The sequence below is a fragment of the Rattus norvegicus genome, chromosome 6, assembly GCF_036323735.1.
Source record: "Rattus norvegicus strain BN/NHsdMcwi chromosome 6, GRCr8, whole genome shotgun sequence".
Lineage (NCBI taxonomy): Eukaryota > Metazoa > Chordata > Mammalia > Rodentia > Muridae > Rattus > Rattus norvegicus.
Genome location: NC_086024.1, coordinates 39526416 through 39547957, shown reverse-complemented (window position 1 = coordinate 39547957; position 21542 = coordinate 39526416). Strand labels below are relative to the sequence as shown.

Genomic DNA, 21542 nt, shown 5'->3' with positions numbered 1-21542 from the left:
ATTTCCAATTATCGAAAGTTGTACATACAGAGCATTTGAGTGAAATATAAGTTTGGAGACACTGATAACTGTAGATTCTGACAGCACATCGTTTGCTCCAAAATTGTTGAAACTGGCGCTCGTGTGTTCACAGCTCAGTACTGGTCTCACTATTCCACATTGTGTCCCTTTCTTCTAACCTCACAGTGTCCCCCTTAAGCATATGTAATCATAATTTGCCTTGGCTTTCTCTTGGAACAGTGCCTAATATTGTCCCTGCTGCCTTTGTATGTAACAGCTCTGGCTGTCTTGGACATCACATTCTAGGCTAGGCTGATCTCACTGGAACTCACAGACATCCACCTGCCTCTGCCTTCCCAGTGGGATTAAGGCATGCTACGACACCCAGTTTTCCCCTAACTTCTGGGTGTTGAGATTCCGTGTGTGTTCCACCATGATGACTTTACATGAGGTTTTGGGAACTGAACACAGGGCTTTGTGCACACCAGGAAAATGCTCCTGAAACTGAGCAACATTCTCAGATTTGCAATATTTTTTAAATATCAAGACACACTATAATCCCAGCTTGAAAGAGATGGGGGCCAAAAAATTCAAGGCCATCCACAGGTCCACAGTGAGTTGGAGGCTTGCTTTCAATAATATCCTTCCTTAAAGAAAGAAAGAAAAGACACAATAATCATTTTTAAAAAATGTTTTCTTACGTTTATCACAAAATAATCGATATGACCTTTATAAAAATGATTTCTTTTTCAGATTTTACATGCATTTTTTCTTGAACTGCATCTCTGTTGCATCACCTAGAAATGGAGTTACAGACGGCACGAGCGGCCTTGTGGGTGCTGGGAATCGGAAGAGCAGCCAGTCCCCTAAACCTAGGCGCTACCTCTCTAGACTCCATCTCTGAAATAGGATGTTCTTTTTTTTTTTTTTCAGTTACTACTGTACTTTATTGTGTTCAACCAAATCACCATGTTACAAAAATAGCAAGCTGCTATAATAAAAAATAAGGCTCCTCTATCCAGCACCAGATAGCATCATTTTACTTTCAAGCCTAGAAATTGCACACTTGTATATAAACCAACCGAAGATGAGGATTGAGAGTTCATCTTGGTGGATTTTTCCTTTGATGAATATGAAGTGTCCTTCCTTATCTTTCTTGATGACTTTTAGTTGAAAATTGATTTTATTTGATATTAGAATGGCTACTCCAGCTTGCTTCTTCTGACCATTTGCTTGGAAAGTTGTTTTCCAGCCTTTCACTCTGAGGTAGTGTCTGTCTTTGTCTCTGAGGTGTGTTTCCTGTAGGCAGCAGAATGCAGGGTCCTCATTGTGTATCCAGTTTGTTAATCTATGTCTTTTTATTGGGGAGTTGAGGCCATTGATGTTGAGAGATATTAAGGAATAGTGATTATTGCTTCCTGTTATATTCATATTTGGATATGAGGTTATGTTGTGTGCTTTTCTTCTCTTTGTTTTGTTGCCAAGACGATTAGTTTCTTGCTTCTTCTAGGGTATAGCTTGCCTCCTTATGTTGGGCTTTACCCTTTATTATCCTTTGTAGTGCTGGATTTGTAGAAAGATATTGTGTAAATTTGGCTTTGTCATGGAATATCTTGGTTTCTCCATCTATGTTAATTGAGAGTTTTGCAGGATACAGTAACCTGGGCTGGCATTTGTGTTCTCTTAGGGTCTGTATGACATCTGTCCAGGATCTTCTGGCCTTCATAGTTTCTGGCGAAAAGTCTGGTGTGATTCTGATAAGTCTGCCTTTATATGTTACTTGACCTTTTTCCCTTACTGCTTTTAATATTCTTTCTTTATTTTGTGCGTTTGGTGTTTTAACTATCATGTGACGGGAGGTGTTTCTTTTCTGGTCCAATCTATTTGGAGTTCTGTAGGCTTCTTGTATGCCTATGGGTATCTCTTTTTTTAGGTTAGGGAAGTTTTCTTCTATGATTTTGTTGAAGATATTTACTGGTCCTTTGAGCTGGGAGTCTTCACTCTCTTCTATACCTATTATCCTTAGGTTTGATCTTCTCATTGAGTCCTGGATTTCCTGTATGTTTTGGACCAGTAGCTTTTTCTGCTTTACATTATCTTTGACAGTTGAGTCAATGATTTCTATGGAATCTTCTGCTCCTGAGATTCTCTCTTCCATCTCTTGTATTCTGTTGGTGAAGCTTGTATCTACAGCTCCTTGTCTTTTTTGGTTTCCTATATCCAGGGTTGTTTCCATGTGTTCTTTCTTGATTGCTTCTATTTCCATTTTTAATTCCTTCAACTGTTTGATTGTGTTTTCCTGGAATTCTTTCAGGGATTTTTGTGTCTCCTCTCTATGGGTTTCTACTTGTTTATTTATGTTTTCCTGGAATTCTTTCAGGCATTTTTGCGATTCCTCTCTGTAGGCTTCTACTTGTTCTCTAAGGGAGTTCTCCACGTCTTTCTTGAAGTCCTCCAGCATCATGATCAAATATGATTTTGAAACTAGATCTTGCTTTTCTGGTGTGTTTGCATATTCCATGTTTATTTTGGTGGGAGAATTGGGCTCCGATGATGGCATGTAGTCTTGGTTTCTGTTGCTTGGGTTCCTGCGCTTGCCTCTCGCCATCAGATTATCTCTAGTGTTACTTTGTTCTGCTATTTCTGACAGTGGCTAGACTGTCCTATAAGCCTGTGTGTCAGGAGTGCTGTAGACCTGTTTTCCTGTTTTCTTTCAGCCAGTTATGGGGACAGAGTGTTCTGCTTTCGGGCCTGTAGTTTTTCCTCTCTACAGGTCTTCAGCTGTTCCTGTGGGCCTGTGTCTTGAGTTCACCAGGCAAGTTTCTTGCAGGGAAAAAGTTGGTCCTACCTGTGGTTCCAAGGCTCAAGTTTGCTCGTGGGGTACTGCCTAAGTCCTCTCCGTGGCGGCAGCAACCGGGAAGATCTGCGCCGCTCTTTCCAGGAGCCTCCGTGCACCAGGGTTCCAGATGGCGTTTGGTGTTTTCCTCTGGCGTCTGGACGTGCGCAGAGTGCAGTCTCTTCTGGCCTCCCAGGCGCGCCCGCCTCTCTGAAGGTTCAGCTCTCCCTCCCACGGGATTTGGGTGCAGAGAACTGTTTATCTAGTCTGTTTCCTTCAGTTTCTGGTGGTGTCTCAGGCGCAGGGGTCCTGCCGCTCCTGGGCCCTCCCCTACGGGAACCCAGAGGCCTTATACAGTTGCCTCTTGGGCCAGGGATGTGGGCAGGGGTGGGCAGTGTTGGTGGTCTCCTCCGCTCTGCAGCCTCAGGAGTGCCCACCTGACCAGGCGGTGAGGTCTCTCTCCCACGGGGTTTGGGAGCAGAGAGCTCGTTTTCTGTGTCTCTGAATGATGAATGTCATTTTTTTTCTGTGTGGCTTCTCAATTCTGCTGCTAGCGTTCCTTTTGATGTCATTGAACAGGTTCTTCTGAAATCTCTTATTTTAATTCAGAGTTGGATCTAGACCAGCCCCAATCAAATTTAGGTCTGTGGGATTGTTTTTATACTTTCGTCAGGAGATGTTTTACCTTGGGTCTCTTTTGTTACATTGGGCATTACTAAGGAGACAGATGCTAGAACTCTGATATATGCTAGGAAATTCTCCATTGATCGTTATCTAACAGCCACTGATAATCATTGTCCAGGTCTTTAACAGTTTTTTAATTAAAATAGAATTGGATCACTTTACCCCCTTCCTTCCCTCCCATTAGTCCTTCCCCTAAATCTCTCCTATGTTTCCCCTGCCACTCTCAAGTTCATAGTCTCTTTTTCTTTGATTATTGATATATAACATATATATGTATATAAGCACACGTACACACATGTATCCTTCTGGATCTGTCTTTATTCTTGGTGTGTATGTGGTTTCAAGGCTGACCATTCTGATTGGATAACCAACAAAGGGCTCATCCCTGTGGAAGGATAATTCTCCTTCTCCCAGCAGTCACTAGTTGCCTGTAGTTCTTTGTCTAGGGGAAGGATTCCATAAAACTTTGCCTTTCCACGTTAGCATGTCCATTGATTTTTACCATTGTTTCAGTGTTGTTTATGGAGCCATTTCTAGGAGAGAGTGTTCTGCAGTAGCCTTCCCAGTATTCTCCCTGTCATAGATTCAGGAGTGTAGTGTTTTGGAACTGGACTGCCCAGGTTTTGTGGTTCTTTGCATCATGTCCAGTTGTGGTTTTCTTCAGTCATCTCCGTTTGCAGCAACACAGGCTTTTTTTGATGAGGGGTGGTAGCTACGTTCATCCGTCATCTAAAGATAAAGGAAGGGAGTGAAGTTTTCCCTGGTGGAGTTGTTGACACTTGACTTTTCCATGCAGAAAGTTTTTAAGTTGCAAATTAGGTATCTTGAAAATTCACCAAAATTTTCATTCTCATCTTACATCCTCTATCAATGATATTTCTAGCAATTTGACGACTTTATCTAGGTTACAGGTTATCTAATGTGTGGGCATAAATTTGTTCACAGAATGCTCTTACAATTCTTCCCACTTCTGTGACAAGGCCTCTTCTACTGAAGATTTTGCTAATTGGCGTTTCTTCCGTACCTTCTTGGTTAATGTGGCTGAAGATTGATCAGTTTTATTGATTTTTAAAAAAATGTCCAGTTTATGGCCTTCTGAATTTTCTGTATCCCTATTCATATTTTCTGTTTCATTCATTTTAAGTGTAATCATTGTTTTTTGGCTTGAGAAGAATTAGATCTTAACTTTTCTTTTTTCTTGTGCTTCTGAGGGAGAGAATTCTTTTTTTTTTTACAGTTATGAAAATAGCTTTCTTTTTCTTTTTCTTCCATTAATTTGTTTATTCACTTTACATGCTGATTGCAGCCCCCTCCTCCCAGTCTCCCTCTCTCATAGCTCCTCCCCCACCCCTTCTCCTCTGATAAGTAGAGTGGGGCTGGGTACCAACCTACCCTGACACATCAAGTCACTGTAGGACTAGGTACATCCTCTCCCACTGAGGCCAGACACAGCAGTCCAGTTAGGGGGACAGGATCTACAGGCAAGTAACAGAATTAGGGAAGCCCCCTTTCCAGATGTTGGGGGACCCACACGGAGACCTACATATCTGCTACATACGTGCAGGGGGCTTAGGTTCAGCCTGTGTATGCTTTTTGGTTGGTGGTTCAGTCTCTGGAAGTCCCCAAGGGCTCAGGTTAGTTGACTCTGTTGATCTTCTTGTGGAGTCCCTGTCCTCTCTAGGTCCTTCAATCCTCCCCCCTCCCCTGACTCTTCCACAAGACCCCCTGATCTGTCTAATGTTTGGCTGTGGGTCTCTGCATCTGTTTTGGTCAGCTTATGGGTGGAGCCTCTCAGAGGACAGTTACGCTAGGCTTCTGTCTGCAAGCATAAAGAGAGTCTCATTGGTAGTGTCAGGGATTTGTTCTTGCTCATGGGATGGGTCTCAATTTGGGGCAATCATTGACTGGCCATTCCCTTGGTCTCTGCTCTATATTTGTTCCTGCAGGTCTTGTAGACAGGACAGATTTTGGGTTGAAGGTTTTGTGGGTGGGTTGGTGTTCTTATCTCCCACTGCTAGGAGACTCAGGTAAACTCACCCCCAATAGACCCCCTGGAGCCTCCCTCCTCCCCGGCCTCTGGGCTTCGTAGAGATGCTCCTCTTTGCTCGCACTGACAATTTCTGTTCACTCTCCTGGCCCTCTCTGAGGGAGAGAGTTCTTAATTTAAGGTCTTTTCCCCCTCTTTGACCATAGGTATATAAATATATATGTTTTTTTCCCTAGTCACATTTAAAAATAATTTATTTATTCTTCTTTTATGTGCATTGGTGTTTTGCCTGCATGTATGCCTGTGTGAAGTTGTCAGATCCCCTAGACTGTTAAAAGACAGTTTTGAGCTGCCATGTGGGTGCTGGGAACTGAACTCCGGGGTTTTTGGAATAGCAACAATTGCTCTTTACTGCTGAGTCATCTCTTCAGTGACCCCACTTCCAGTCACCCTGTAAATTGGAAGTTTTGTCTTTGGATTTTTAATATCTCCTAAGTGCCATGTGTTAGGTAGAGGCTGGGCCCTTGGTTATGGCACTAGTAAGAGGTGATGTAAGAAGTAGTAGGAAGTTAGTTTACTGAGGATATGCACTGATGAAGAAAGATATTAATTTCCCTTCTCTCTACTGGCTTTGCTTCCTGGTTGCCTTGAGGTTGACCCATGTGATTCCACAATGCTGTGCTCTCTGTCTCTCCATAGGCCTAAGACTACAGGGCCCAGTGATGATGCACCGCAGTGTTTGAAATGGTGAGCCAGGAGGCAAACCTTGTCTCTTTTTAAGTTGATTACTTCAGGTAATTTGTCACAGTCATAATAGGTGGCTGGTGCACTTTAAGATCTATCCAGGCTGTTTGATGACTTCGCCTTTTTTTGGTCTGTACTAGAGAATGTCTGTGTCCATTAGAGAGAGTTTGCTCCCACTAGCTGGAGTGCTCTGTCTTTGTCAGATCTTCTTGGTTTATAATGATGTTTGTATCTTCTTTATTTCCCTGTGGATATTTGTATAATTGTCCCATATGTTATCGAAGGTGGGATATTGAAATTCCAATGACTTCTCCCTCGAGTTCTGCCATTATTTTTACATCATGTATTTTTTGGCTCTCTCGCTAAGTATGTTTATAGTGCTTATGCCTTCACTTGATGGATTGACATTTTTATTACTGGAAATGTTCTTTGACTCTGGCAACAATCTTTATCTTAAATTTTATTCTGTGTGACATTCGGTATAGTCACGCCGACTCCTTTTCAGTTATTATTTTCCACCTTTGAAACCCCAACTTGTTTTTAAATGTAAATAATTACTATTATGCCACTTAGTTATTTCCACTGCTGCGTTTTCAAATTATTGGACTATTTTTATAAAGAAAAATTTCCCTCATTAACTTGTGTGTTATTTTTCTAAAATATAATTCGCATAGGAAAGGCAGGGTAAGTAGTTGATTTTTCTCTTCGCTTTCACAGAGTAATGAGTTGGTCTCTGAAGGTGGCCCAAGTACTGCCTTGGTTTTCAAAAATTATTAACATGGATGCTTTGTTATCAATAAAGAGGATGCCCTCCAAACACAAGGAACTGAGTTCAAACCCTATACCTATTTTAAAAGGTCAGATATAGGGGTGTGTGCTTGTAATCCCGGCACTGAGCTGGAAATAGACATGGGCAGATCCTTTGGGCTTTGGCCAGCCAGCCTAGCTGAGTCTACAAGTTCTAGACACACGTGACAGACCCTGCCTTAAGGTTGTTTTCTGACTCTTAAACTCTTGTGCAGCTGCATGCATACAAAACATACACATGGGCACAGGCAATCATTGCTATGAGCATAAGAATTTTATTGTATTTGGTATGTTACAATCTGTTGCAGATTTTATTCTTTTCCCTTTGAGACACATGCTTCTTCTCTTTAGCAGTTGGATGTCTCCCTAGTTTTCTTTGACTCTTTTTGATTCTTTCTCTCTCTCTTTTTTTTAATTGAATATTTTTATTTACATTTCAAATGTTATTCCTTTTCCCGGTTTGGCAGCCATAAGCCCCCTTTCCCATCCCCCTCCCCTTCTTCTATGAGGGTGTTGCCCCTTCTACCTCCCTGACATTTCCCTACACTGGGGGGTCCAGTTTTGGCAGGACCAAGAGCTTCTCCTCCCATTGGTATCCAACAAGGCCATCCTCTGCTCCATATGCAGCTGGAGCCATGGGTTTGTTTTTGACTCTTTCTCGTCTTTGACAGCATCCTTGTTTTCAAGGATAACAAGGATATACAAGGATATACAAGGACATTCCAGGCTGCTCTTGTGTATTTCTGTCCCAGACTGGGAATTGGCTGTTCATCCAAGGAAGTCTTGTTCTTTTAGGGGGAAGTTATATTTACTTGTTTCAGTCATACTAAATTTGAGTACTTCTAGTTGGTGTCGCTACATGGGTTCTCTAAACTAGACAGGGGCAGATGTATACAAGAATTTATTGTGTATCCTTGGGATCAGTGCCTGTGGAGAAGTTAGGAAAGGAGATTTCAGCAAAAGGAGGTGTTGAACTTTGATGGGATTTAAACACAGACCTCAGTTGGCTGTCACAGAGCTCCAGAGGTGGGTAGACCACCTTTGTATAAAAAGATGCTGGGTTTTGACAGGCTTCTTATAGACAAGTCATTGGCTATGTTTCTGACCTTGAGAAAGCAGCTGTGATGGTTTATATATGCTTGGCCCAGGGAGTGGCACTATTCAGAGGAATGGCCTTGTTGGATTCAGTGGGCATGGGCTTACGACCATCACCCTAGCTACCTGGAAGTCAGTCTTCTACTAGCAGCCTCAGATGAAGATGTAGAACTCTCAGCTCTGTCTGACCTTGACTGCTTAGATGCTACTATGCCCTCACCTTGATGATAATGGACTGAACCTCTGAACCTATAAGTCTGCCCCAATTAAATGTTCTATTAAGAGTTGCTTTGGTCATCTCGTCTGTTCACAGCAGTGAAACCCTAACCAAGACAGCAGCTATCTTTTGTCTGAAGGTGATTCCCAAGTGGGGACTGGCTTATCTGAGAACTCTTGGGAATTAGTACTCTTAGAATGGGTGTGAATGAATACTTTACTTCTAAGAAGAGAGATGAGCAGCCAAGTAGCATCTTTCATATGGTCATCGGTTTCAGGCTGTGTGTGTGTGTGTGTGTGTGTGTGTGTGTGTGTGTGTGTGTGTTTGTTGTTGTTGTTTATTGTCATTTTTGTTGTTGTTTTGGTAGATAGAGCTAACAAATAAGACTTTTCATGAGCAAAAAATGAGTTGTATGTCTGTTGCCATTTCCAGTTAAATTCAACATCAGTGAGTTTCCTTTAATTTCTTTGCTTCTCATACTCATGTTTCTTTTAGTTTGAATCTAAACTCTTGGGGAAATTTAAGGACATTAACGTAACACTTCCTTTTCTTATCCTATGTGTTCATAAAAGGTTAGGAATAATTATATGGGGCTAGAGAGATGACTTGGTGGTTAAGAGCACTGATGTTCTTCTAGAGGACTTGGGTTCATTCCTAGCAGCCATGAAATTCCAGTTCCAAGACTTCCCTATGAAGTCTTAGGGGCTCTTTGAAAAGTCAGTTCTGTGAGAGGATGTTTGCCTAAGATGGACATGTGAAGGAACGTTTTGCTGAAGCAGACACAGGTGAAAGGATGGTTTGCTAAAGCAAACACGTGAAAGGGTGTGTGATGAAGGATTCTTTGCTAATGACATGCGTGTATTGGTTCACCTTACATATATTGTTGAGCTCCATTTGTTGGGACTCCATAGGGAGAAACACACCAAAAAACTTCTAGAGGTGTGCTGACAGCTTCTTGTACGTCCATTGTCTCAGGCGAATTGGTAGAGTGATGTTGGCTGATACAGACTTACATGGACTTTTGTTAAGACAGACTCACAGGCTGGGGCAAGACCCATGGCGGACCATGATGTTTGGAGGGACTATTAATAGGACTCAATGGACAGTGATGGGGGCTTGACTTGGCTTACTTGCATAGTCAGCTTTGCAACACTTCTTGGTTTTGAATCTGATCTCCACTTCAAGAGAGGTATGGTGAAGAACTTCTTCTGGTATCCATGGTGGTCCTGATCCCTTCTGTTGACTCATGCCAATTTGGCTAAGGCCTGCTTGTTAGGCTGTGCTGCCACAGCTGCTATTGAGACAGTACTGAATTGGACTGCTGGTATATCCATGAAGTATGAAGTGCTTGTGAGTGGATTGAGCTGCCGCTGCTGATCTGTGACCTGAACTGTTATTTCCTGACAATGCAAATGGAATTTGCTCCAAAGAACATTTTCTAAACAAGTCCACTTCCCCTACATTCTAATAACCTTTGTTTCTACTCCCTCAGGCCGGTGGTGGGCTAGAAGGAAGGTGAAAGCATTAAGAACCACCATTAAAATTAGGCCTTTGAAAAATTTAGGCAACAATCTTGGCTTCTGGGATCACCAGGTACGCACTTGGTGTACAGACGTACATGCAAGCAAAACACTTATGCACATAAAATAATAAAAATTTTAAAAAGAATAAGTGTATAACTGTGGTTGTTAAAAATATTTTAATATTGCCATTTATTTTTGTCCTAGGCTACATACCAGTAGGATGTATAGCCTGTTTATTGAAGTAATTCATCCATGTGAGGTTCAGCCATCAGGTTGATACAATAATATTTAATTTTTAAGAAATGTCTGTTTCATTTTAATTTAATTGTTTTATAATTAAGCAAACATTAACATGGTCCCTGAGTTCACTTTCTGACATTGTCCCCTATAGATACGTTATGTTTTTTGCTTTAAATTACTATTGTTTCTTTTTTATACTAAAAGCACATACATATACAAATATACACATGCATGCACACACACGTATAATACACAGCTTGTAATTTCTCTTGATCTATTAAAATATTTATTTATTTGCTTATTATTGTGTATGTTGTGTATGTTGATGGAGTTATATCTCTTCTTCTATAAGCTGTGTCCAGGGATCAAAGCCAGGCTGTAAGGCTTGGTGACCGGTGACTTCCCTGGCTGAGCCTTGTCTGGGGCCTAGTTTCACTTTCCTTTTTAGAAAAATTGCTGCATATTCCTGACACCCTTCTATGCTTTATATAAACATTATATATCTTATTACACAGATACACATACATATATGTAGTGAGCATGTGATGTGTGTATGTGGGGTGTGTGTGTGTATGTGTGTGTAGAGAAATAGATCATAATTCTTTTTTGAGCTGTTCCTCCATTGATGGACATTTGGGTTGTTTCCAGTTACACACAAGTGCTTTGCTTGTCTAATTTTGGGAAAAAAATTCTAGAAGAGAGATTTACTAAGTCTGAGGGTAATAGCCTATTCCAATCCATCAAATATTGCCAAGTTCTCCTCCCTAAGGGTTCCCCTTCATTATGTGTTCCCTACACAATGTGGAGAGGCCTCTTTCCCCACACACTGGTTAGCACTACATGTAGATGTCTTTCTGGATCTTTTGCCAGTGTGTGCATTAGATGTCATGTGACATATCAGTGTGGTTTTCGCATGCACTCATGAACAAGGTTGAACATTTTTTTCTGGCTTTGCTCCCATTTGTGGTTTTCTTTGATGAACTCTCTGTTCTTTTTTTTTTTTTTGCTTTGGTAAATTATTATTTTTTATTAAAAATAGACTCTCCTCTCATACATTATATACCAACCAGAATTTCCCCTCTCTCCACTGCTCTTAGCTCTTTCCCCTCATCTCTATTAATCTACTGATTTATCCACTTCTCCATTTCTCTTCAGAAAGAGCAGGCCTCTTTGAAAAATAATGATAAGAAAAGGAGAAGTCATTTTAGTCTGAAGAAGAAAGTATTACGAGGAAATAAAACCTTTTAATTCATTAGTGTAAGAGCATTTGCTATTAAAAGTAGCAAAATTGTAAGTATATGTAAGATGAGACAGAAATATCAGCAGTAGTTTGAGAGAGAGAGAAAGACAGGGGAAGAATCAGGAGGAGGAAAAGGAGAAGGAGAAGTACTAAAGAAAGAGAAAATAGAAAGGGTAGGAAGAAGGAAGAGAGACAAAGAACAGAAATATGGATTGATTCGAAAGGAGACCAAGAAGCTGGAGAGATTTAGATAACCGGCTGCTTCTCCATGTGAACTGAGTTATTTTCTTGCTTCTAAATCAGGCAGATTATAACACCCTCCACTTCATTTTTTCTTTTCTTTTCTTTCTTTTTTCCTTTTTTTTGTGGATTGTATTTACATTTCAAATGTTATCTTCTTTCCTGTTTTCCCCATCTCCCATAACCCCTCCCTCTGTTTATATGAAAATTCTCCCCTTCCCAGCCACTGACTCCAACCTCAACACCCTGGCATTTCCCTACGATGGAGAAATAAGCCTTCACAGGACCAAACGTTTCTCCTCCTGTTGATGCCCGACAATGCTATTCTCTGCTATATATGTGGTGGGAGCCACAGGTCCTCCATGTGTATTCTTCAGTTGGTGGTTTAGTCCTGGGAGCTCTGGGAAGGGGATGCAGATGATATTGTTGTTTTTCCTCTGGGGTTACAAACCCTTCAGTTTTTTTCCTACCTCCGCATTGTGGTCACTGTGCTCAGTCCGTAGGTTAGCCACAAGCATCCTCATCTGTATCAGTAAGTCTCTGGCAGAGCTTCTCAGGAGACATCCATATCAGGTTCCTGTCAGCAAACACTCTTGGCATCAGCAATAGTGACTGGGTTTGGTGGTTGCATATGGGATGGATCCCCAGGTTGAACAGTCTCTGAATGGTCTTTCTTTTAGTCTCTGCTCCACACTCTGTCTCGGTATCTCCTCCTATAATTATTTTGTTTCTCCTTCTAAGAAGGAAGCATTCACATTTTGACCTTCCTTCTTCTTGGAACTCTCTGTTCTTATCTCTTGCCCATTTCTCATAATTTAATAGCTCACTTTCTTCTTTTTAAAAAAGGCACTTTATATATTAAGTGCACTAAACATCTTCTGTGTGATATATGTGGCAGTCTTTTCAATAATTCATTTTAATGTTGCTATGGTATTTTTCCCATATAAAATTATTTCCATGTAAACAGAATTTTTGAATCAGAAAAATCCTCATTTATGATTCATAAATTAATTGAGCCATATTTGTATTTAGGAGATGGATGATTCAGTATATAATCTACATGTGTGCATATATGCTGTATAATGACATTCATCCCTTGGTTTTTAGGATCCCTGCAGATACACATCCTGAAACCCCATGTAGTGTAACTTCAGAAACCCTGAAGTATATTGATATCTACAAGATATAAGGTGCTTAATAAATTAATTTTCAGGTATTCAACATGGTTTAGTATGTGCATAAACCACATGCATGTTCTCCTGCATATTTTAAATGGTCTTTATATGACACCACACACAGTGTAAGTGATGTGTCAATAGTTGCTCCATGGTTCCGAGACCAGTAAGAAGAGAAAGCTGTGCACATATTCAGTGCGCACATTTTCTGAGTTTCTTAGTCTATGTTTTATTTCCTGTCATACAGCAAAATTCACACTTTCCTAGTTATAAGATAATCATAGTTTTTTTTATATTAAGCACTGTTATTTCTTGATTTAATTAGTATCTAAAATGTCCTATAATATAATTAGCCAGCATCAAATATTAATTAAACAAATTGTATATTCTTAAATGATAAATTTTTACTTTTTTCTTTTCTTTCTCTTTCAACTTTTTATTGCTTCTTTGTGAATTTCGCATCATGTACCCCAATCCCAATTATCGCCATCTCTTTATATCTGCCCTCTGCCCTTGCAACCACTCCCCTAAGAGAAAACAAAAACAAAACAAACAAAATCTTTCCCTGAAAGCTGTGGTGTGTCACAATGTGTCACACAGTACACCCTTTTGCCCAAACAGCTTTGCTTGCAAATGTTCATTGCAATGAAGCATTGACTTGATTCAAAGTTCTCTGGCCTCTGCTACACTCTCAGTACTGGATTCTTACCAGGACTCCTCTGGGATATCCTGTTGTTGCTCTGCATCACGGACATCCTCAGTTTTGGTTTTGCTGGACTGGCCCCTTCACGCACTCCAGCAGTTTATAGATAGGGTAGATGTTGGGTGGGTTAACTCAAGGCCCTGGACCTGGGCCGGGGTAGAACTGAATTGGTCAGACTGCCAGCTCTCCTGCACCCAAGCCATTAGGGCCAGCTCTCTCACTTTGCCCAGGTGAGTGGCAGAACAGCTCTCCTGCATGCTGCAATTGGAGGGGGGAAGGGCCAGCATTCCTGCTCTCATACCCTTATGGGTCAGTCCCCCCACCATTGCCTCTAGTGCTATAACCTATAAGGGATAGGGTCAATTTTGTACAGCTCTCGGACCTCAACATGGCCCCAGGTGGCAGCCCAGACCAGGGATACCACTATGGCCTTTGCTGGTAACATGGGCTATAGACATTGACATAGACTTCTTCTCTCCTGCAGGGCTATGGACCCAGACATTGTCCTTGGTGGCAGTGCGGGCTGTGGCATCACCATGGTTTCAGGTAGCAGTGTAGGCTACTCACATCAGGCTTTCTCACTACCCTCCAGTCTCCAGTTCTGCCTGTCTTTATTGTGCACATACTGTTCTACGTCTCTTTCTCTCCCTCTCTCCACCACATACCTGCTCATGTTAGTAGCACCTGGGCCTCTGGGGTGGGTGTCTTCTGCCCTGTCCATGTTTCGTGGTAGCAAGGGAGGGTCCTAAGATTTACCTTCTTGGAAAAGCTTTTGATTTCAGCAGTGAGGGAACAGAGGCAGGTGGATCTCGCTGAGTTCAAGGCTGGCTCTCTCTACACAGCAAGTTGAAGCCAGGGAGTCCTTGTCTCAAAAACCAAACCAATCCAAACCAATCCAAACCAAACCAAACCAAACCAAACCAAACCAAACCAAACCAAACCAAACCAAACCAAACCAAACCAAACCAAAATAAACTGAATACCCAGCTGCTTGCTTGCTTCCTTTCCTTTTCTTTTTCTCCCTCCCTCCCCTTCTTTCTCCCTTCCTTTATTCTTTCTTTTGTATGTGTTTGCGCGCGCGCGCGCGCGCGCGTGTGTTTGTGTTTGTGTGTGTGTGTGTGTGTGTGTGTATTTGTGCATGTGTGGTCATCTGTGTGGTACATGCATGTAGGTATATGTGCACTTTTGTGTGCACGGTTCCCAGGGCTAATGTCAAGCACCTTTCTCTATAGAGCTTCACCTTTATATATTGAGTTAGGATCTCTTGCTGAAACCTGAGCCCATAGTTTCAGATAGTCTGTCTACCTAGCTTGCTCTTGGGAATGCCCTGTGTTTACTTTCTATGCAGTTGGAGTTACAGAGGGACTGTCATACCCAGCTGACTTTTGCATGTGTGCTGGGACCTGAACTCAAGTGTTCATGTTTTTGAGGCAGGTGCTTTACCTCTTGAATCATCTCCTTAGTCTTGAAATCCAGCCTCTTGATGACACTGTCATGGTAAAGAAAACATGACACTAGTGTGGCATAAAGTACAAATCCAACATGATTTCTTGACATTTACTATACCAATTTACTGTGTTCAAGTAGATATATTTAAGTTGATCTTTATATTTATATAATTTATATTGATCTTAAAGTTCAAACATATTTCACTGTGCTCATCATTGCAGTACATTCATTGTTTTCTAAATTAAAAGAGGGCTTATTTGTATGTATGTGTCTGGGCACCAACTTGCCATCATTTGTTTATGGAAGTCAGAAAACAACTTTGTGTGAGTTGAGTCTCTCCACCTTATAGGTCATAAAAAAGGTTTAAAATAGAACATTGTCAGTCTTGGTAACAAGTACTTTTACCCACCAAGCCATCTTATTGGCCCTTTTTTCTGAATATTATTGATTTGTCATTGGTAGAATCCTCTGGTCTGGAACTCATGGACATGGAGAACCAAGTGTATATAAATACGCATGTATAAACACAAACCATATCATGTGGTACAGAAGCATACCTTTGGTTTCCTACATGTTTCCTGAAAGGAGCAAATAAATGGATGTTGATAAATTCTAGTCTGAATGCAGCATCCTTGGACGTGAGGATGTTCAGTAGCTTGCTGTATCCATGTGATTGTGACCATGTGAGCCGGAATGCTGACGCACGAATAGTACCAAACTCCCAGTTAAGGCTTTGCCTCCATTCCTTCACTCGGATTCCTTGTTTCCACATTTGTCAATCCTCAGGATGAGAAACAGATCCTATAAAGATGTTCCCCAATTGGAAAAGGACTGTCTGCACACAGGGACTCTTACTGCAATTTGTAAAATTAGAAATGTCACCTTCTCTGCCCCAAGTGGTCTACTGTGGATCAAATGCACTCAAGGAAGCCAGTCCTGACTTTGCACATCCCAACTTACCTTTCGAGCTGTAGTATTGGATCTAATTCAGCAATGATTTCTTTTATCTCTTTTTCAAAAGCTTCCCAATGGAATCTTTGGTTTTAGGATGTGTGTTGCTTTTATGATGAGCTTCTGTGGAGGAGATGGATGGACTTCATAATGACCTCTCTTTCACCAGTGTGGACGAAAGAAATTGCAGGAGGACAAAGCAGAAGGACATGGTGGGAATGTGGTTATCATGAATGATCATATTCTTTAAGAGGTCATTATGAAGAGATTGGGGAGGTGAATTACAGACCCTGATTATGAGATCCTAATATGCTTGCAGTGTCATGAAATGTTATGTCACTTAGGGATTCCAGGGTATCCAAGATGAAAAACAATCCACCAGAAGACAGCTTCCATTAAAGTCTTAGTGTGAGCTTAGCAGAACTAGCTCCCAGGAACTTTTTCCTACTCTCTGTGCCATTAGCCTGCTCTGGCCATCAGAGACCTGACATTACATAAATATTTGGACCAAGGCAGCAGCTCTGACTTAGGTCTTTGAAAGAAGAACCCTAATGAAAAGCAGAAAGCAGACGGAGACAAATTGAAATTTTGGAAGAGGTCATCAAATCTACTGAAGATACATTAACTATACTCTGGTCTCTGGCTTCATGAAGTATGGTGTCCAAGAGGCAAACATCCAAGGATTCTTTATGACTGTAGACTTTTTTCTGGAGTAGATGTCAAGGCCTGTGTTTTAAGGTTGTGACCTATCGTGTAGTTCTCTATTTCAGGTCAGGAATCCTTTTCTCTTGCTGACGGCTTTGCTGGCCACAGCATAAGGAAGAACAATTCCTTCTTGCCTTGCATCCTTTAATGGCATTATTCTTCATAAGCACAAGCAGATTAGAAAGCATATTCTCCTTTTCCTTGTCTGTACACTTCTCTTTTCTCTTGAATGAAGTGCCAGGTCCTGTCAATTTTACTTTGTAAACTCCTGAACTTGACACTTCTCTTTATCACCACCCCTACCATATGCATTTTGAGTCCCTGTTTTATACTGATACTATGCACCCCTTTTTCCTGTCATCTTTCCCTGTAAAGGTCCCTTAGTGGAACTGATATTTTATTATTGGTTTTTGAGTTTTAAAGAAAATTATTAATTTTACTCACATTTCTGGAGGCTAAGGAGTCTAAGAACATGGCGGGGGCTTTGCACCGTCAGTGTTATGCTGAAGCACAGAGGGCCAAGTCTGAATGGGCCTATGTCATGGTCACAAATACGCAGGAGAAGATCCTTTACTTGTAGGCATGTCGAACCTTCAGTTCACTGGCTTCATGCAGCTCATGATAACTATAAATGGGTCTAACACCAACACTGAGATAGATTTTTTTCTTGTAACTCAGTTACATGACCCATAAACATTAACTTTGTAGATTACAGCATTCTATTGAAATGACATACCTGCATGGTGGCTCAGTTCGTGATAGTCTTGCCAATAGAATAAACTCCAGTTTCTTCAGACTTATGTACCAGATCCTTCACAGTCCTCCTGCTGTTCACTTCTGATGCCCTCTGCTGAGAGTTCCCTTTCCCATTCTGTTTAGTCATCTAGATTGTTCTTGTTGAGAACTTTGGTTCAGTTCCCAGCATTCACATACAGCAGTGCACAACTGTCTAATAGTCTCGCTCTGGGAATCCACAGATTCCCTCTTCTTGTTTCCAAGGGCACCTGTACACATGGGACACATATACATATCAGATTAAAAACAAATCTTTACTTCCTCAAACCCCATATTTTCTGAGGAATGGATCTGATATACCCTGGTTAGCATCAGAAATGTGTAGCCCAGCCAGTGTAGACCATCGATGTAGTGATGCTCCTTGATGACCGGGACAAGGGAGAAGAGACAATGTGTGTCAGGAAGTTAGTTTAACTTGAAATGGTCTTCCCCATCCAGTTTCTTTCCATGTGGATAATCCTGAAACCCCATCTTGAAAAGTGTAATGATATCTGCACGATATAAGGGTGCTTAATTACGGGGAGATAATTATGTCCTCTTGAGTTGCAGTGTTCAAATATAAATAACGTGCTCATCCGAAAGAGCACAATGCTGGAGCTTAAAGTGAAACCCACAACCACCTTAAGAGCTGATCTCAGTCTCTATGAATCAAATGTGGAGGAGAGGAAAGAACGTTCTCTCCGGGTACATGGCTGAGTTAGGGATGGACAGGAGTGGGCTACAAGCCTGACAGTGGCTGACTTGTTGAGAGCATCGTGGTTGAGACTAGATGTGTTTGAGTTCTGTGACTAAGCAGTCAGAAGGGCAGTTCTTTCTGGTGTATGTGTATTTATGTGTATCTGTGGGGGAAAGCAGAAGATGAAATTTGTTTCATAGAGAAATGGGAGTTCACAAAATTATATTGTCTCTTTCTTTTCTAATATTAGATTTTTAACCTCACGTTTTGACCCCTTAACCCTACCCTCCAGACACACACTGACACACACACACACACGCACCCTTGTTTTGCTTTGCTTTGCTTCTTGTCATTGCATTTCCTCTCCTGTCTGCTGTGCAGTCAGGCCATCGTTCTGGAAAGGACAGATTAAAAATAAGTCTGATGAGGCACAGGCTAATATTGTCTTGCGCTCTTTGCAGGTTCAGCGTGATCTTCTGTGTCTCCCTTCTGGGCCAGCACTCTGCCTTCTCAGTCCATCATGGTGTTTGGTGAGTTTTTCCATCGCCCTGGACAAGATGAGGAACTTGTCAACTTGAACGTGGGGGGTTTTAAACAGTCTGTGGATCAGAGTACACTCCTGCGGTTCCCCCACACACGACTGGGGAAGCTGCTTACCTGCCACTCTGAGGAGGCCATTCTGGAGCTGTGTGATGACTACAGCGTGGCAGATAAAGAGTACTACTTCGATCGGAACCCCTCCCTGTTCAGATACGTTTTGAACTTTTATTACACAGGGAAGCTGCACGTCATGGAGGAACTGTGTGTCTTCTCCTTTTGCCAGGAGATTGAGTACTGGGGCATCAACGAGCTCTTCATTGACTCCTGCTGTAGCAGTCGGTACCAGGAGCGCAAGGAGGAGAGCCACGAGAAGGACTGGGACCAGAAAAGCAATGATGTGAGCACAGACTCCTCCTTTGAGGAATCGTCTCTGTTTGAGAAAGAGCTGGAGAAGTTTGATGAGCTGAGATTTGGTCAGCTCCGAAAGAAGATCTGGATCCGAATGGAAAACCCAGCTTATTGCCTGTCAGCCAAGCTCATCGCCATCTCCTCCTTGAGTGTGGTGCTGGCTTCCATCGTGGCCATGTGTGTACACAGCATGTCAGAATTCCAGAACGAGGATGGAGAAGTGGATGACCCTGTGCTGGAAGGTGTGGAGATTGCCTGCATTGCATGGTTCACCGGTGAGCTGGCCATCCGGCTGGTTGCTGCTCCATCACAAAAGAAGTTCTGGAAAAACCCTCTGAACATCATTGACTTTGTCTCCATCATTCCCTTCTATGCCACGTTGGCTGTGGACACCAAGGAAGAAGAGAGTGAGGACATTGAGAACATGGGCAAGGTGGTCCAGATCCTCCGGCTCATGAGGATTTTCCGCATCCTGAAGCTCGCCCGGCATTCCGTAGGGCTTCGTTCTCTTGGGGCCACGCTGAGGCACAGTTACCACGAAGTGGGGCTACTGCTTCTCTTCCTCTCTGTGGGTATCTCCATTTTCTCTGTGCTTATTTACTCTGTGGAGAAAGATGAACTCGCGTCCAGTCTCACTAGCATCCCCATCTGCTGGTGGTGGGCCACTATCAGTATGACCACAGTGGGCTATGGAGACACCCACCCAGTCACCTTAGCTGGGAAAATCATTGCGAGCACCTGCATTATCTGTGGCATCTTAGTGGTAGCCCTTCCCATCACCATCATCTTCAACAAGTTTTCCAAGTACTACCAGAAGCAGAAGGACATGGATGTGGACCAGTGCAGCGAGGACCCACCGGAGAAGTGCCACGAGCTACCTTACTTTAACATTAGGGACGTTTATGCACAGCAAGTACACGCCTTCATCACCAGTCTGTCTTCCATTGGCATCGTGGTCAGCGATCCTGACTCCACAGATGCCTCAAGTGTCGAAGACAACGAGGATGCTTACAACACCGCATCCCTGGAGAACTGTACTGCAAAATGAGCAGGGGCATTTGCACGGACAGCTCATGTCCCTTCCTCACGTTAGGTTAACACAGCTTTATAAACCTCAGTGGGTTTGTTCAAATCAATCATTTAATTCTCAGGGTGTACCTTTTAGCCATAGTTGGACATTCATTGCCGAATTCTGAAATGATAGAATTATCTTTATTTTTCTCAGTGAGATCAATTAAAATGCCTTGTTCTGAAATTTATTTTTTAACAAGAGAGAGTTGTAATACGGTTTTTTGGGGGAAAAATGTCAATGATATTGGGAAGGATTTATTGCTACGGCTTACGCATCATTCTGTATCTGCCATTCACTCACATTGAGCTAACTATAAATTACTGATGTTAGAGCAGAGGCCCAGCCGACCGAAGACGACATGCATGTAAGATCTACAACATGAGACAATGCATGTAAATCCATGTTCATGTTCCAGACACGGGAATTAGGAGCCCAATAAACTTCTAATTCGGTATGGAGAATGCCTTGTTTCTGTGTTTTCATGTCAAGTAAGTACTTCCTAGTGTCCTCACAATCGGCTCGAAAGGGCACTCTTCTGTCAGAATTTCAAGGATTTTTTCATGGCACCTTAGGTGATAATTCAGTTGTCAATGTGCTCCTAAGGTGACCAGAGTTTAATCCTCAAAAATGACAGTTTAAAAAAAAAAAGCTAGGCATGGTGTTGCATGTGTACAATTGCAGAGTTTGGCTTCTCTAACATCTCTATACATATGCATGTATGCACTCCAGTACACATACATACATACACATGCGCATATGCGTGTATGTGAATTTTTCTCTTTGTTTTGAATATGCCCAACGATATGATAGTGTTTTGGTTCCGTATGCTTATGGTTGGCAGGAAGAAGAACATATTAGTAACTGAACTATTCTGTGTCTTATAAAATAATTAAAATGATTGAATACGTAGATGTTTGAGACATATGAACAAATGGCTTACTTTATTAGGCATATTTGCAGTGAATTTTGAATTTTTGAATTTTATAATTTGCACGTGCAGGATAGAACTTGAAAAATTAAACACACCTGGGTAAATCCCACCCGCTCACAAACAGAGAGCTACGTGCTGAGTGGAGGGGAGGGAGACACAAGCACACAGATGTGTGGATCGCTGTGCAGAGCTAAATCTCTGAGGCAAAGGTGCCGACAGCTATAAACGAGCCACATTTTCAAACTGCCATACATAGACGTATAGCTGCTTCAAACTGCAGGCATGAAAGGAAACACACTAGTCACTGCCAGAGCCAAAGGCACAGCTCCATCCCATATGGAGGGAATGTAGCCTCAGACTCCATTTTGGAGACGTAGCAAGATGCTAATGGGTCCTGTCAGGTTGGTTGCCAGTTTGGTCCCCTGAGCTCTTTCGAACGGAGAAACCACAGGCAACATTTAATGTGTGGAGATGCACCTCATTGAAAGTCTATCTATAGGCTGTCAGTACCTATAGCACTCCTC

General features: G+C 42.0%; 1 protein-coding gene across 4 annotated transcripts in view; it reads left to right on the top strand.

The window, feature by feature from the left end:
• The window catches only part of Kcns3 (potassium voltage-gated channel, modifier subfamily S, member 3), a 56696-nt gene extending 36148 nt beyond the window's left edge, over positions 1–20548 (top strand). For all 4 annotated transcript variants that reach the window (NM_031778.3, NM_001389230.1, XM_039112998.2 and 1 more), the window contains exon 3: positions 18529–20548. In NM_031778.3, coding sequence (NP_113966.2) covers positions 18588–20063 — 1476 coding nt within the window. In that variant the 5' untranslated portion in view covers positions 18529–18587 and the 3' untranslated portion in view covers positions 20064–20548. The remainder of the gene's footprint in view (positions 1–18528) is intronic.
• Positions 20549–21542: the final 994 nt, after the last annotated feature.